Raw genomic sequence first — 15,425 nt, 5'->3', positions numbered from 1 at the left:
CTGTCCCTGGCCGAAGAGCTGACGTGCTCCATCTGCCTGGAGCTCTTCAAGGTGCCGGTCACCACCCCGTGCGGCCACAACTTCTGCGGGTCGTGCCTGGACGAGACGTGGACCGTCCAGGGCGCGCCGTTCCAGTGTCCGCAATGCCGCACCGAGTACCCGGCGCGGCCGCAGCTCCGCAAGAACACGGTGCTGTGCACGGTGGTGGAGCAGTTCGCGCAGGCCGAGCTGGCCCGCGCCACGGCGCCCGACGACTGGACGCCGCCCTCCCGCGCCGCGGCCCCCAGCCCCACCGGCCAGGTGGCCTGCGACCACTGCCTGAAGGCGGCCGCCATCAAGACGTGCCTCGTGTGCATGGCCTCCTTCTGCCAGGAGCACCTGCGGCCGCACTTCGACAGCCCGGCCTTCCGGGACCACCCGCTGCAGCCGCCCGTCCAGGACCTGTTTCGCCGCAAGTGCCCCCAGCACAACCGGCTCCGCGACTTATTCTGCCCCGAGCACAGCGAGTGCATCTGCCATATCTGCCTGGTGGAGCACAAGACCTGCTCGCCTGTGCCCCTGAGCCAGGCCAGCGCAGACCTGGAGGTAGGGGGTGCGGCGCGAGGCGCAGAGGGGCAGCCTGGGCCTGCTGGGCGGTGCAGAGGGCGCCTCCGTGGGCATCTCCGCCTACGCTGGATCACCTGAGCCGGGGCATGGGCTTTGCTGAGCCTGAGATCTGGGGCAGAAGACACGGCAGAAGACACGGGTGATGTTGCTTGCCTTAAGCCCTAGTTAGTGCTTGTCTGATGCTGTTAATAGAGGGTTTTGAACCCTCAAATACGAACCCCGGAGGTTCCCTCTGTTCCCTCATTAAATCCTGGCAACACCCAGGAGGTGGGTATCATTAGTTCAGTTTTTCAGGAGAGCAGATGGAGTTCCGCAGAAGCTAATTTAGCCTGAGTAACGGAGTTAGGGGCCCACCCACAGTTGGCCGGTCCTCCTCAGGTACCAGCCTCATAACCAAGTCTACAGAGTCCAGGGCATGGGACTCTCCTGGAGGGTGGAGGTCATATGAGCAAGAGTCATTGAGGAGCTGGAGAGGCCCAGTGACTAGGGAGGATCCCTGCGAGTGGGAGGGCTTGGATAGGACCCGACCGACCTGCGGGAGAGCCAGCGCTCTTGCAACATAGTGCCCTCCATTCTGGCTGTGTGACTGTGAGGCAGGGTTTGGCCCCTGGGCCTGAGTCCTCCTCAGTAAAGTGAGGAGGTGGGACCAGGTTGACTTTTAAGGGGCTTTCCAGGTCTGTGATGATTTTAGTGGCTTCGGGGGGGCCAGAACCTCCGCCTGTGTCAGAGGATGAAAAGGTCTAACCAGCCCTAACCGGTTTGGTTCAGTGGATAGAGCCTCGGCCTGTGGTCTGCAGGGTCCCAGGTTCGATTCTGGTCAAGGGTATGTACCTTCGTTTCGGGCTCAATCCCCAATAGGGGGTGTGCAGGAGGCAGCTGACCGATGTTTCTAACTCTCTATCCCTTTCCCTTCCTCTCTGTAAAAAAACCACTAAAACATATTTAAAAAATAAAAAGGTGTAACCAATCCACCTTTTGTTATATCAGTCTAACCTCCAAAGCGTGCCTTGATGTCCTTTCATTCTCCCAGCCCTGTCACGGAGAACATGGACTGTCTTCGTGTTGTCAAAGCAGACCTGAGCCTTGGGGAGGTTTGTGGCGGCTTTTCTCTGGCCACAGCCCCTCCCCCACCTGGCCTGCTCCTCCCAATCTGAGCTGGGTTCTCAGAAGTCAGACCTCCATGCCTTGTGGGGGAGTTGACCTTTGAGGTGCAACCATCTGAGGCCCAGCCACCTGGGTCTTCTCTGTTCGTCATAGGAGCCTGCTCTGCCCCTATCAGCTGTGGGTTAGGGCAAGTCGCTGAAGTTCTCTGTTCAATGGGATTGGCTGCGTTCCCCTGGCTGGGAGGCTGCAGAGAGAGGAGCTGTTGGGAAGTGCTTTGTGGGCGGGGTGGGAGTGGCTGGTTGACAGGGCTCCAGCCAGAGCTGGATGTTGAGACCTGGGTTTGAATTCTGGCTGCTTCCTAGCTGGGAATTGGTAAAAGGGGATAATGATAGTACTCATCTCAGAAGGTTATCGGGAGGATTAAATGAAGCGGCCTATAAACAGCGTTTTCCAGTGAATGCTCATTTCTGTTACTCCACCCAGGGAGGAGGAGAGCTTGCTGGGCAGAGTGTCAGGTTGCCCAGATCTGTGCCTCGAGAAGGTGCCTGGGCCTGTCCCTGAAGACTGGGGCAGCCTGCCTCCTGCCCAAGGGCCCTTCTAGAAGTTCTTATCCATGGAGGCAGGAGGCAAGTAGGGGCAGGAGGGCCCTTCTTAGCCTGCCCCTGATCCATAGATCTCTCAACCTCCAGGACCCAGAGCTGGAGTCTGCACCCAGTTTATTTGAATGCCATACACGTTTTCATTTTTTTAAAAAAATATATTGATTTTTAGAGAGAGAAAGAAAGGAAGGAAGAGGGGTAGAGAGATAGAAACATCAATGAGAGAGGAACATCATGGATCAGCTGCCTCCTATGGCACCCCTACTGGGGATCAAGCCCGAAACTGGGGTATGTGCCCTAACAGGGAATCAAACTGGCAACCTCTTGGTTCCTGGGTCAATGCTCAACTGCTGAGCTCAACTGCAGCTGGGCACATTTTGCTTTGTTTTTTTAAAAATATTTTTATTGATTTTAGAGAGGAAGGTAGAGGGAGAGATAGAAACATCAATGATGAGAGAGAATCATTGATTGACTGCCTCCTGCACACCCCCTACTGGGAATTGAGCCTGAAACCCAAGCACGTGCCTTTGACTGGAATTGAACCGGGGACCCTTCAGTCCGCAGGCCGAGGCTCTATCCACTGAGCCAAACCGGCTAGGGCACGCTTTGCTTTTTGATTCTTGTAACAGGCCTGTCCCCACCACCTCCCCCTTCCCCATTGTCCTGGCTGAGTCCTTTAACCACTCTCCTTTCCAGCCCTGCTGCTCTGCTCATTGCTGGTGGCAGAGCCAGCCCCAGTTGGGCAGTGCCGCAGCCTTGGGCGGCTGGCTTGTCTCCATCACTCAAGCTGCTGGTACCTCCCACATGGAGGACCCAAGTCCCCAGGCTATGAGGGATCCTTAGAACTTCCTTCAATTAGGGAATTGTGGCTATTAAAGTCCTTGGACCGTTTTCCTTTTTCCTTTTGTCTGGAGCGGTGTGGGCCCCTTTCCACCATCAGGGGACTATTAAGTCTGTTTGGTTAATGGTGGATAAAACCTTTCAAAATCTAGAGTTTGGGAGCTCACTACTAAGAGTGGCTCTGACTCTCAGAGGCCAAACGGTTGGAGTTCCCTCTCGCCGGGGTCTAGAGGTATTTTCTAGCTCTGAGCCCTGCTAGGCGTGGCCTGTGGGGGCATGGCCTTCAGCCTTTGGCCCAGTTTGTCTTGGCCACTCTGAGAGGCCAGCTCAAAGGGCATTGTCACAGAGGTCGAGTCTGAAACATCATTAGTGACTTGGCTTTCGGGGTCGAGTTAGTGTGGCCTTGGACTCTGCTTCTGCTCTTTCATTCAAGGTCAGGTTCAGCCCTGAATATCTCTAGTGGCGTGGGAGAGGCAGGAAAGAGGAAGGGCGGGTCAGAGTATGTTGAACCAGCTAATTAGGGGAAGTAAAATGTTTTTTTTCCCCTAGAAATTCTGTGTGCTCCATTTGGACACATGTCTAATTGTAACACTAGGATCTCGTAACACCAGTTAATAACGACGTAACATCAGTCAAACCACCTAATTACTCTGTGCTTCAGTGGCCTCCTCTGTAGAGGGCAGGTAACCCCAACTTCACGGTTTTGCCCTTAGCTTCAACACAAGCAAAGCACTAGAGCAACGCCTGGCCTGCAGCAGCCACATAATGAACACTCCCTGTGATTCTGACGGTGGTGGTGGCTATTTTCCTCTCCATTTCTATGCCCCAACATTTCACCTGAGCAGGGAGGTAGGGACTAAGATATTATGAAAATTTATAGAAATAGTAAGAGGCCGTGGATGCTATTATCTTCATGTGTAATGTATCTTTGTTTCTGCAGGTGGCTAGAGGCCTAGCAGTTCTGAATCACCTTAATTCAATGTCAGGGACGTGAGCTGACGGTGGGCTGGTCTATTGCTGGTTTATTCTTCATTCTTAGGGTGTGGCCCTTGGAGGTCCCCGCCTGTGGGGCTGACCAAGTGAGCTCTGGACTCTGATTTTGTCCCCCTGCCTCCCTGAGCTGACAGGCGCTCGCAGCTGTCTTCTGGGAAAACAACCCCAGACGCCAGGCTTATCTCTCTGGGTTTCTTTCTCCTGGATCTTGGCTCTGTAACCCTTCCCTACCTGCTTTTCTGGTTGCTTGTGGTGGGGAGGGTTGCTCGGAATGACCTCGTCTGCCATGACTGAAGCAGCTGTCCCAGCTCGCTCTGTCTCCTCTTTGTGAGCTTGACCACCTTGCGGTCTTCCTTGCCTTAGTTTCATCACCTGTGAAATGGGTGCTGGTGAAAAAGCGCATCATCCTACAAGCTGACATGTAGTGTATACCTTACTGAGTGGGCTGAGGACTTCTGTTGTTTCTGGGTTGTTCACGTTACTCCTACTAGTCCTGTGAGGTGGGAACAGCTGTATCTCATTAGTGGCCAAGGAGACTGAGGTGAGAGGCAATTGGACAGCTGGGAACTGGGACTGGAACCTTGGTCTGTCTGGCTCCAAATCCTGTATTTACAGCACTGTCTCCCTAAGAGGATGAAGGGAGGTAGTGAATATGAGAATGCTGAAAAAGGCTACAAGCAGGCAAGGCTTGGGGTGGCGGAAACACCCCCTGTGGGATAGGCTCAGGGGATGGTTCGGTGTTGGGTGCTGGTGGGGGCTGGGGCCAGGTGTTCTCTCATCCTGTTTTGTTTTCCCCACAGGACAAGCTGAAGTATAAACTGACAGTCATGTACGGTCAGATCAACGGTGCCGCGAGAGCGCTGGAGGATGTGAGAGCCAGGCAGAAGGATGTGCGGGTGAGTGGCAGGGCTCTCCGCCACCCGCCCTGGCCCTGGGCCTCCCTCCGCCTCCAGGCAGGACAGGCTCAGCGGGGATCTCCACGAGGCTCATGGTGGGTTCATTCAGTGTCAGAATTAAACGTCAACCTTGTAAAACATGCCAGAAGCTATGTGCCCAGGAGAGAGCCTTCATAGACCCAAACAGAAGACTAGCTACAAGCCCAGCATTGGGGGAATCATTAAAAATTAGTGTTGAGCCCTGACCAGTATGCTAAATGGTTAGAGCACCAGCCCACGCACCTGGTTGGTTGAAGCTGAGTCACCATTCCATCTCTGTTCTAGCCTGCCAGAAGGGCAACAAGTAAGAAGGGTGTTGCGTATATCACTTCCGCTCATGTATATCACTTCTGCTCATGCCAAATTAGGAGCAGCTTAGTCACATGACCAAGCCTCACTGCAGGGAGGCTGGGAAATGTAGTCCGTGGCTTCGCAGCCATGTGCCCTCCTGAGACTCCAGGGGTGCTCTCTTCCTGAGAATGAGCACTGGGGGCCATTTGCAGTCACATTGGAGATGGCAGGGTAAGGGTTTGGGTAGTAAAGAAATGACTGAATTTCAATCTCCCTGTACATTGCCCATCTCGTGTACATTTCTGTTTTCATGTTGATTCTGAGCTAGAGCACTGCTGTGCAATAGAAATACAACGTGAGCCTTATCTGTAACGTCAGATTAATTTTAACATCGCGAGAAATTAATTTTGGTAATAACATTTTATTTAACTTAAAACATCCAAAAAGTGATTATTTCAACACAGAGTCAGTGAAGTGTATTAATGAGAGACTTTGCAGTCCTTTTTTTGTACTCCTTCTTTGAAAGCCAGTGTGCATTTCACACAGCACATCTTAATTGGGACGAGGCACCTTTCAAGTGCTCTGTATACACACCCAGCAAGTGGCTATGGAATTGGCAGTCCGTTCCTGAGGGTGATATTCTCTAGAAATTTTCTAGAGCAGCTTCATACCCTCTCTTTAAAACAGAAAAATTACCCACAAACTGCTTCCCAGCTTAAGAAAGAAAAATGGCCCTCACCATTTTGGCTCAGTGGATAGAGCATCAGCCTGCGGACTGAAGGGTCCCAGGTTCGATTCCGGTGCAGGAGGCAGCTGATCGATGTTTCTCTCTCATCGATGTTTCTAACTCTCTATCCCTCTCCCTTCCTCTCTGTAATAAATCAATAAAATATATTTTAAAAAAAGAAAGAAAGAAAAATGTCACCAATGCAGCTGAAGCCCTCACTCTACTATATAAAAAGCCTTCCTGTTTTATATCCCCCTTCCTCTCTTCCAGAAGCAACCACCATCCTGAATTTATTTCCATGGATTTCTTTATACTGCTTTATGTTTGTGTGGCTCCCTTTGGCAATAAATGCTTCCATCCTGTTTATATCTAAGCTTTCTGTAAAGGGATCAGTACTGTGTGTCTTTTTCTACAAGCTGTTTATCCCCATAGAATTTACCCGTGCATCACCCCAGTTCATTAATTCTCATTGCTGTTTAATCTTCCATCCAGTGAATACGCAGCCTGCATATTCAGTCTCCTGTTTCCAGGGTTCTGCTAATTCAAACAATGCTGCTTGTGAGTGTTCTCCTGCACATCTGTGGGGATTTTCCTGGAGTATATTCCTTGAGTTGAGTTGTTGGGTCACAGGGTCCGGGCGCCTTCAAATGCACTAGAAATTGCCAAATTGCTCTCTAAAGTGGTCCTGCCCCTGTGTGCTCCACATCTCCCCAATGCTTGGTCCCGCCGGCTTAGCTTTGTCAGCCTGATGGATGTGTTCTTGTCTTGGCATCTTAGGAGGCTGCACAAAAGAAGATGGAACAGCTTAGACAGGAATACTTGGAAATGAAGGCGCTCATTGACGCCTCCGAGGCCAGCTCCACGCGGAAGATAAAGGAGGAGGAGAAGAGGGTCAGCAGCAAGTTCGACAATATTTACCAGATCCTCCTCAAGAAGAAGGCAGAGATGCAGACCGTGAAGGAGGAGATTGAAGCTGCCCTGACCAAGGGGGGCGAGTTTGAGTTTCTGGAGGTGGGTCTTGATGAGGACATTGTTGAACACTCTTCCTGCCCAGCCTGACGATGTTGATTATGGGGCAACGGGGCCTCAAGGGGTGGGGTCTGTGAGAGGTCATTGAAAGCGTCCCCTGACACACAGGCTGTATTCGTTCTACATGCTGTGCGACGACTCACCACAAACACAGCGGCTTAGATCATACATGGACTGTGTCACACTTTCTGTGGCTCAGGAGTCCGGGCGTGGCTTAGGGGGTTGTCTTCTGAGGGTCTCTCACAGGCTGCTTTCTGAGTGTGGGCGGGGCTGCATTCCTTGGTGGTTGGGAAATCCAGTTCCTTGTGGTGCAGGACCAAGGTCCCCCTTTCTTGCTGGCTGTGCAGGCTCCGTTCCTAGAAGCTGCCGAAATTCCTTGCCACATGGCCCTCTCCCAACTTGGCTGCTTACTGGAAAGCTAACGGGAAATTCTCCCTCTAGGAAGGCCCAGCCCCTTTTCAGGCCTTTCCCCGGAGTAAGCCTGGCCCATCCAGGAGACTCATCTTTTTGATGAACTCAAAATCAACAGATTTGGGCCCTGGCTGGTGTGGCTTAGTTGGTTGAACATCGATCGTCCCATGCACCAAAAGGTTGCCAGTTCTATTCCTAGTCAGGGTACATGCCCGGTTGCCTGCTCGATCCCCAGTAAAGGGGGCGAGGGGGTCCATGCAGGAGGCAGCTGATCGATGTTTCTCTCTCACATCGATGTTTCTCTCCCTCTCCCTTCCACTCTCTAAAATCAATTAAAAAACATACTTTTAAAAAATGACCTTGAAAAATTTTTTCACATTCACTGTCCTGCTTGTTCTCAAGGGAGGTGATTATATAGGATGTGTAACCTTGGGAAGGGATGGGACTCTTAAGGGCCATCTTGGAATATTGCCTACTGCATGCACCTCGCTCTCTTCCCTAATCCCTCCTCCACATGGTCCCTGGAAGTGTCTTTTTTTTTTTTTAATATATTCTTATTGATTTCAGAGAGGAAAGGAGAGGAAGAGATAGAAACATCAGTGATGAGAGAGAATCACTGATCAGCTGCCTCCTGCACACCTCACACTGGGGATTGAGTCCGAAGCCAGGTGTTGTCCTGACTGGGAATCCAACCGTGGTTTATAGGTCGACAGTCAACCTCTGAGCCATGCCGGCCAGGCTGGAAGCGTCCTTATAAAGCACAGAGCCCTCCGCCCTTTCTGACTTCATGTTCCTTAGCACGGCCCCCAGGCCCTTGATGACCGGGCCCCGCCTTTGCCAGCAGCCTCATGTCTTGCTGCCCACCCCCAGCCCATGCTTCGTGCTGTGACCACAGCAGAGCACTCGCCGTTCCTCCTGGCACTGGATCGTGTCCCAGGGTCCCCAGTTTCCTCCGTCCTCCCTGGATCCCATTGTTTTGCCATCACTGACAATCAGAGCGTGCCCCCCACCTCTGCCGAAGCTCTCTTGACGTTGTGCTAGGTGTGTTTTCCTGTCTGTTTAGGCTGTCAGCTCCGTTCAGTGTGGCCCAGCCTTTAAGGCCACCTTTCTTCTTCCTGGCATGTCCAGCCCTTGCAGAATGCCTGGCATGCAGTGGGTGTTCTGGTGAGCCCACTGATTGGGTGACGTGCTCTGACCCCTCCAAGGCCCAGATTCCTTGTTCAGGTCCGGGGGAGGGTTCAGGAGTGACTGGTCCACCCTAGGCTGGAGGGTGTTAGCTTCTTCTCATTCCGGTGTGTTGGGGTAGCTGCCTCGAGCTCTCTGAGAAGGGTTCTGAACCCACATTTGGGCCTCTTCATACCCTGTGACCTGACTCTTGTCTCAAAGTTTGGGACAGCCCGGAAGACCCTTTTCATCGGATGTGCCCTAGCTGAGTCCTGCACGCTTGAGACCTCCCTGTCCATCCCAGAACCTGTGTTCACAGCTGGTCCTGAGTCTCCCGTGCTGCCTCAGCCACAGCTGGAGGAGTGGAGGGAGCGTTTTCCATGGCGCTCAGGGGACCTGGGTCCCAGCTTTGTCCCTGCCACTAATTGTGACCAGGGTTCCTGTCAGGTCACTTGTCATTTCTAGACGTCAGTTTCCCCATCTGTCAGGGGAACAACCTCTGAGGGTCCTTCCAGTTCCAGATCACTGTCTTAAAAGTGGCACTTTAATGCCCAGCGACCTCAGGTCTATAATTGGGGAGGCTGATGGGACTATAATTGGGGAGGCGGGGTGGGTGGGGTGGGCGCAGGGCAGCTCCTCCCGGGCTTCTGGAGGCTGAGCCCAGGCCCTGGCTTCCTGGAGCCACCTGCACTGACCCCCGGGCTTGTTCCAGAAAGCGGCACAACTGCAGGCGGTCTCAACGAAGCCAGTCTACGTCCCCAAGGTGGAGCTGAATCACGAGCTGATAAAGGGCGTCAGCCAGAGCACCGCGGACCTCAAAACCGAGCTGAAGCGGTGCCTCAGGAAGCCCGAGGAGCCCCTCACCTCAGGTAACCATCGCACCCCCCCACGGACCCCACTGAGACCCCTGACTTTGGATGGGTCCCCTCAGCAGTTTGGGGTGCAAGAGAGGGCCGTGATCCCGAGCATTGGGACTTAGTTTCAGGGGTCCTGCCATGAAGACTCCCAGTACCTCCTCATGGAGGGCTCGGCCCCATGGAGGAGCGTAAAGCTGTGGACGAATTATTCCCCCTGCTGCCTCAGTGGTCCCTGGTCTGGGGGAGGGAGGGGTGGACACCTCTGTGTCATCACTATGAGCAAGGGCCTCCTCCCGTTGTTCGCTGGAAGATTCTGAAGCTGAGAGGGTGCAGAGGTCACAGAGCGGGTGCTGGTGGAAAGACTCGACCCCAGCTACATTTTAAGCCAGAGAAAAGAGGGAACGCCCCAGGGTGGTCCTCCTAGGACAGAGATGGTGAACCTGACACGCATGTCAGAGGTGACACGCAAACTCATTTTTTTGGTTGATTTTTCTTTGTTAAATGGCATTTAAATATATAAAATAAATATCAAAAATATAACTCTTTGTTTTACTATGGTTGCAAATATCAAAAAATTTCTATATGTGACACGGCACCAGAGTTAAGTTAGGGTTTTTCAAAATGCTGACACGCCGAGCTCAAAAGGTTCGCCATCACTGTCCTAGGACCTGTCTTCTAGCTCTTGTAAAGGATGGGAGGCGAGCGTGGATGGGATGTGGGGGTGGCTGTCTTTGTAAACCCGCTACCGCCCGCCTGTGGCAAAGCTGGCTCCCGGGGTGTTTTGGAGGAGCCCCATCAATGAACACCTTCTTCGTTGGCACAGGGGAGCCTGCAGAGCATGCCACGGCGCCCACGCCAAAACCCACACGCCCTGTGAAGAAGGTCCCCAGTAAGTAACCCCTCGTCCCCATGGCAGCAGCATGGCTGTGGCTGGCGGGGCTGGCTGAGACAGTCACAGGTGGCGCTGCTCCTTGCAGGTGGGCACAGCCCCTCATAAATCACTGCAGAGCCTGCGTGCCGGGAGGGGCTGTGTGTGCTGTCTGACCCATGAGCATTAGACATTCGAGCTGCCTGGAGCAGGAGGTCTGGAGTGGGGCCCGAGAATGTGCATTTTCTATGGGTTCCTGGTGATGCTGATGCTGCTAGTTGGGACAAGACAACACTTGGAGAACCGCTGTTTTCGCTAAGTCAGTTTCCATAGGCACACGCTCCAGATAGTTCTTAAGGACTATTGCGATACTTGGCCAGCACATGGCTTTTGCTGACTCTATTTTTGTCTTTTGCACTTTTCCTTTTATGGAGATATAATTTACGTCCAGTAAAATGAACAGATCTTAAATACAGTTAGATAAATTTTGACCAATGCATTCGTGTGTGGTACTATTATTACCCACATCAAGATAAAGTATTTCCATTACCCCAGAACATTCCATCATGCTCCTTCCACTCCAATCACCATGGAGCTATTTGCCTGTTGACCCCTTAACTTTGTCAAGTTAAAACATCCTAGCCTTTTCAGTATGGGTCACATTTATGCAAATGAATGTTATTATGGTCTTTGGAAAGCATCATTGTGTTGTGCTTTACAATGTCTTAATTCTGGAATTTTTTTTTTTTCAGAAGAAGAAAAGAAACCCAAGAAAGTTCGTAAGTTATGCATTTCTGCTCTGTTTGTTTCTTGAGACTGGCTGAGCGCAGGACTAAATGCCGACCTGTCTCATCGGGATTCTGTGATGGGGCCCCAGTTCTAGGATTATATTCTGTAATAGCAGGTTGGAGGTGAGGACAAGTGTAAATGAAGAGGTTCACATACTGTTCTCAGGTTGGAGGTGACGACAGGTGAGCGTAGCCCGTCTGGACTCACCTGTGTTCCCCTGGCTGTCCAGATGTGCGTCTGTACAAGTGACTCTTTTTTTTAAAGTTTTAAAAAAATATTTATTTTTATTGACTTCAGAGAGGAAGGGAGAGGGAGAGAGAGAGAAACATCACTGATGAAAGAGAATCATCAATCAGTTACCTCTTGCACGCCCGAACATGTGCCTGCAACCCGGGCATGTGCCCTGACAGGGAATCGAACTGCGACCTCCTGGTTCATAGGTGGACACTCAACTATTGAGCCACACTGGCCGGGCAGAAGTGACTCTTGAAAATCAGCTTAGAAGGGAGTAGAGGCCATCAGGTCACTCTGTGTCATGTCCCCAACATTTGTTCCTTCTTCCTCATCCCCAGCCGCTGCTGCTGTCTCACCCAACAAGCTTCCCACCTTTGGGTCCTCGGAGCAGCTAGGAGATTTAAAACAAGCTGGCTTTGAGGGTGAGTTACTGTGGACGAGGGCCAGTGGGAGGTCTACTCTGAATTTGTTCTGAAAATGGCTCTCTGTTTCCTCACCCAGCTGCAGCCAAACCCACCCCCGTGCAGCCAAACTCGGTGTCTCTCAAGGCCAAGGTGCTGGAGAACTTCTTAGCCAAGTCCAGACCGGAGCTCCTGGCGTGTGAGTAGCATCTACAGGCAGTAGCTGTTGCCGAAACCCATCAGTCCCACTGCCAACTCTCTCCTCTGGTTTTCCTTTTGGCTCCCTGCCATTCCAAAGCCTTACCATGCACCATAACTTCTCCCTCTCCCACCCAGCTTCTGTGTCACAGAGAAGAGAGGCGCTCGGAAGGGGCCTCTCTCATCCTCTCATTGCCGTCTCACTTGACTCCATACCCTCTCTCTCCTTTCTCTGTTCACTTCCTCAAGGCCAGTTCCTCGGCCAGGACTCTGGATCTTACCCCTTTTGCTCTCTCTGGAACTTTGTGTTCTCAGTTAGGCCTCAGTTATGGATGGATGGATGGATGGATGAATGGATGGACTGATAGATGGATGGACGGATAGATAGATGGATGCATGGAAAGAGGAGGGACAGATGGATGGATAGATGGATGGGTGGATGCATGGATGGATACAATAGTAAGTAGATGGATAGATGGGTAGGTGGATGGATGGGGGGGAATGGATAAAAGAAATGAGTAATAATCCCAGTTGAGAAAAGGTATAAAAGTGAGAGCGCCTGGGCTCCTTGTAATTGATTGCTTGGGGTGATGCTTTTGTAGATGCTGTTAAGGTCATCCTGGACTACAACACTGCCTACAGCAAGGTGGCTCTCTCGGAGAACTACACTGTGGCCTCTGTGGCCGAAACACACCAGAGCTACCGGCCACATCCCCAGAGGTTCACATACTGTTCTCAGGTGCTGGGCTTGCACTGCTACAAGAAAGGGATCCACTACTGGGAGGTGGAGCTGCAGAAGAACAACTTCTGTGGGATGGGCATCTGCTACGGCAGCATGGCGCGGCAGGGCCCCGAGAGCCGGCTCGGCCGCAACAACGCCTCCTGGTGCGTGGAGTGGTTCAACAACAAGATCTCCGCCTGGCACAACAACGTGGAGAAAATCCTGCCCACCACCAAGGCCACGCGGGTTGGCGTGCTTCTCAACTGCGACCACGGCTTCGTCATTTTCTTTGCTGTTGCTCTTGACAGGATCCACGTGATGTATAAGTACAAGGAGGACTTTACTGAAGCTCTGTACCCGGCCTTCTGGGTGTTCTCGACAGGTGCCACGCTCTCCATCTGTTCCGCCTAGTAGGCAGGCCCTGGACACCGGCCGGCTGCCCGGGGAGCGCCCAGGACTCTAGTGAAAAGGCTGCAGGGGGCTCTTGGAGTTCTTCCCTGACAGTCCCAGGGGTTGCCAGGATGGGAGGGGAGTTGATGGAAGGTAAGAGGGTGGGGAGATGGGATAAGGGAGGAATTTGGCCAGAAAAGTGTGGGGGTGATTGTCTTGTGGGCAAGGAAGCATTTCTATGTCCTGTTGCTCCTCAAGGCAGGATCGCCCCCCCACCTCCCCTGGTTCTGGTAGATCCCCAGGCTGCTGGGTGGCTGGACAGCGCTTTGGGGATAAAGTCATCCGTGCCCCTTTCCTCTTGGAGAACATCTCGGGCCACTGCAGTCCTTTCTCGGACCCCTTGGTGGATGCCCCCATGCTGTCTTCCCATCTCGGCTTTCAATTATTCTCTTCAGGGCTATTCACCTCTACAGAGCAGCGACTTTCAACCTTTTTCATCTCATGGCACATAAGCTAATTACTAAAACTGTGGCACACCAACAAATATATTTTTTGCCAATCTGACAAAAAAAGAAAGATGCAAATTTGATTCATTCACACCGAACAGTTATTGTTGTGTTGGCTGTCATCTTCTAATTTGACAATCTAAGGGAAAAGAGGTCCGTGCCCCTGACTAAATAGTCAGGTATTGCAATATTTTAAAAATTCTTGTGGCTCACCAGTGTGCTGCAGCACACCTGTTGAAAATCGCTGCAGTAGATTGAAAAAAAAAAAAATCCAACTCTTTGAATTGCGATATGATTCACCCTCCCTTCCCGCGAGTACCCGCATGTGAGGACTGGGGGTGAATGCTCAGATTCCTGGTTATTTTTTGTGCTTGAGGGCAGGTCTCCACCCAGACCAGAGTTTCCCCAAAAAGTGGGTCCTCTTCCTCCCCTGGAAAATAGCCTCACCTCCCTTCCTGTCCTCATCACCCCGTTGAGAATTTTTAAATGTTTACTCCAACAGGAACCTTTTCTGTCTCGGGCCAAGATCTGAATCAGCCGATGTTGTATTTCTTCTTCTTTTTTAAATCCTCACCCAAAGACATGCTTTGAGAGAGGAAACAAAAGAGGGGGAGAGAGAGAGAAGTACAGACAGACACATCGATGTTAGAGAGAAACATCTGTTGGTTGCCTTCCATATGTGCCCCCACCTGGGACCGAACCCACAACCCAGGTTATGTGCCCTGACTGGGAATTGAACTGGCAACCTGTTGGTGCACAGGACCACACTCAACCAACTGAGCCACTCCGGCTGGGCATAAGTTATAGAATTTCTAATTCAAGGTCAAGGTGACCCAGGTCCCATGTGAATGGAAACCTCTCCCAGTCCCAAGTATGACAGAAGGCATCTCATGGCTGTAGCCACAGAACCTCGCTGGAGGCCTTCTCCCCACAGCCTAGGCTTTGGGGCAGGGAATCCTGACCTGGTTGCCAGAGGTGTGTGGCTTTGGTCTTGTTAGAGTATCTTGCCTTCTTATTGGTACCTCTCCTCAGGATAGCTGCCTCTCCCCAGGATTGTGGGATACAGAGCTGGCATAGCTGAGCAGCTAGCTAAGCCCCATCTCTGAAACCTGTTATCATAGGAGAGGTTGTATGTAGCTGCCTCAGGGACCATACTAGCTCATCTGGGGTGACTACCTACAGCTGGGATGACCTTCTAGCAGATCCCGTGGGGAACAGCACCTTCCTGTTCATCCCGGCCACAGGCTGCTGACCCACCGCTGGCTCTTGCATGAGTCGGAGGCCTGTCACTGGCCCTCGCCCCTTTCGCTGTCTTCTTCCTTTGAGCCAATTCTAGATGTGGGCATGGACCAGGCTAGAGCTCAGGAAGACCAGAAGGATCGGCGAGGGAACGAGCTACAGGATTCTAGCACAAGGGGCTGTTTTCCTGCAGTGTTTCCGTGCAGTGAAAATAACCCCAGTCCGTGAAGGGGCGGGAGTGAATGGAGGCCTGGAATTTCCCGAGCTCTCTCTCTATCCTCATGTCAGGATGTGCGTGGAAGGAATTTCACCTCTTGTGGTGGAATGAGTCCTGCTCTGGGTTTGCCCGAGAGAGGAGCTTAGGCCAGGCCCTTTGTGGTATGAAAAGGCGGTCACCATGAGGGTCTGGAGACTCCAGACCTTTTCATGTGAAGGTGAAGCCTCTCTGGCCTTGTGCTGGCATCCCAGGGCACAGGCAGGCCCAGGGCACGTGGTGTTCCTGACAGGCGTGGATCTGTGTCAT

General features: G+C 52.2%; 1 protein-coding gene across 1 annotated transcript; it reads left to right on the top strand.

Moving 5' to 3' along the window:
• Positions 1-3: 3 nt before the first annotated feature.
• TRIM25 (tripartite motif containing 25) lies at positions 4-13,744 on the top strand (the record flags this gene model as incomplete). The annotated part of the gene is made up of 9 exons (XM_006095633.3): positions 4-585; positions 4,943-5,038; positions 6,873-7,106; positions 9,412-9,568; positions 10,380-10,445; positions 11,177-11,203; positions 11,786-11,869; positions 11,949-12,047; positions 12,649-13,744. Coding segments are annotated over 9 exons (1,875 nt in total), but the record flags the coding sequence as incomplete, so codon positions are not given.
• Between the last annotated feature and the right edge of the window lie 1,681 nt (positions 13,745-15,425).

This window comes from Myotis lucifugus, unplaced genomic scaffold (genome assembly GCF_000147115.1).
Source record: "Myotis lucifugus unplaced genomic scaffold, Myoluc2.0 scaffold_158, whole genome shotgun sequence".
In the NCBI taxonomy this organism is placed as follows: Eukaryota; Metazoa; Chordata; class Mammalia; order Chiroptera; family Vespertilionidae; genus Myotis; species Myotis lucifugus.
This window is presented reverse-complemented; position numbering and strand designations above follow the sequence as displayed.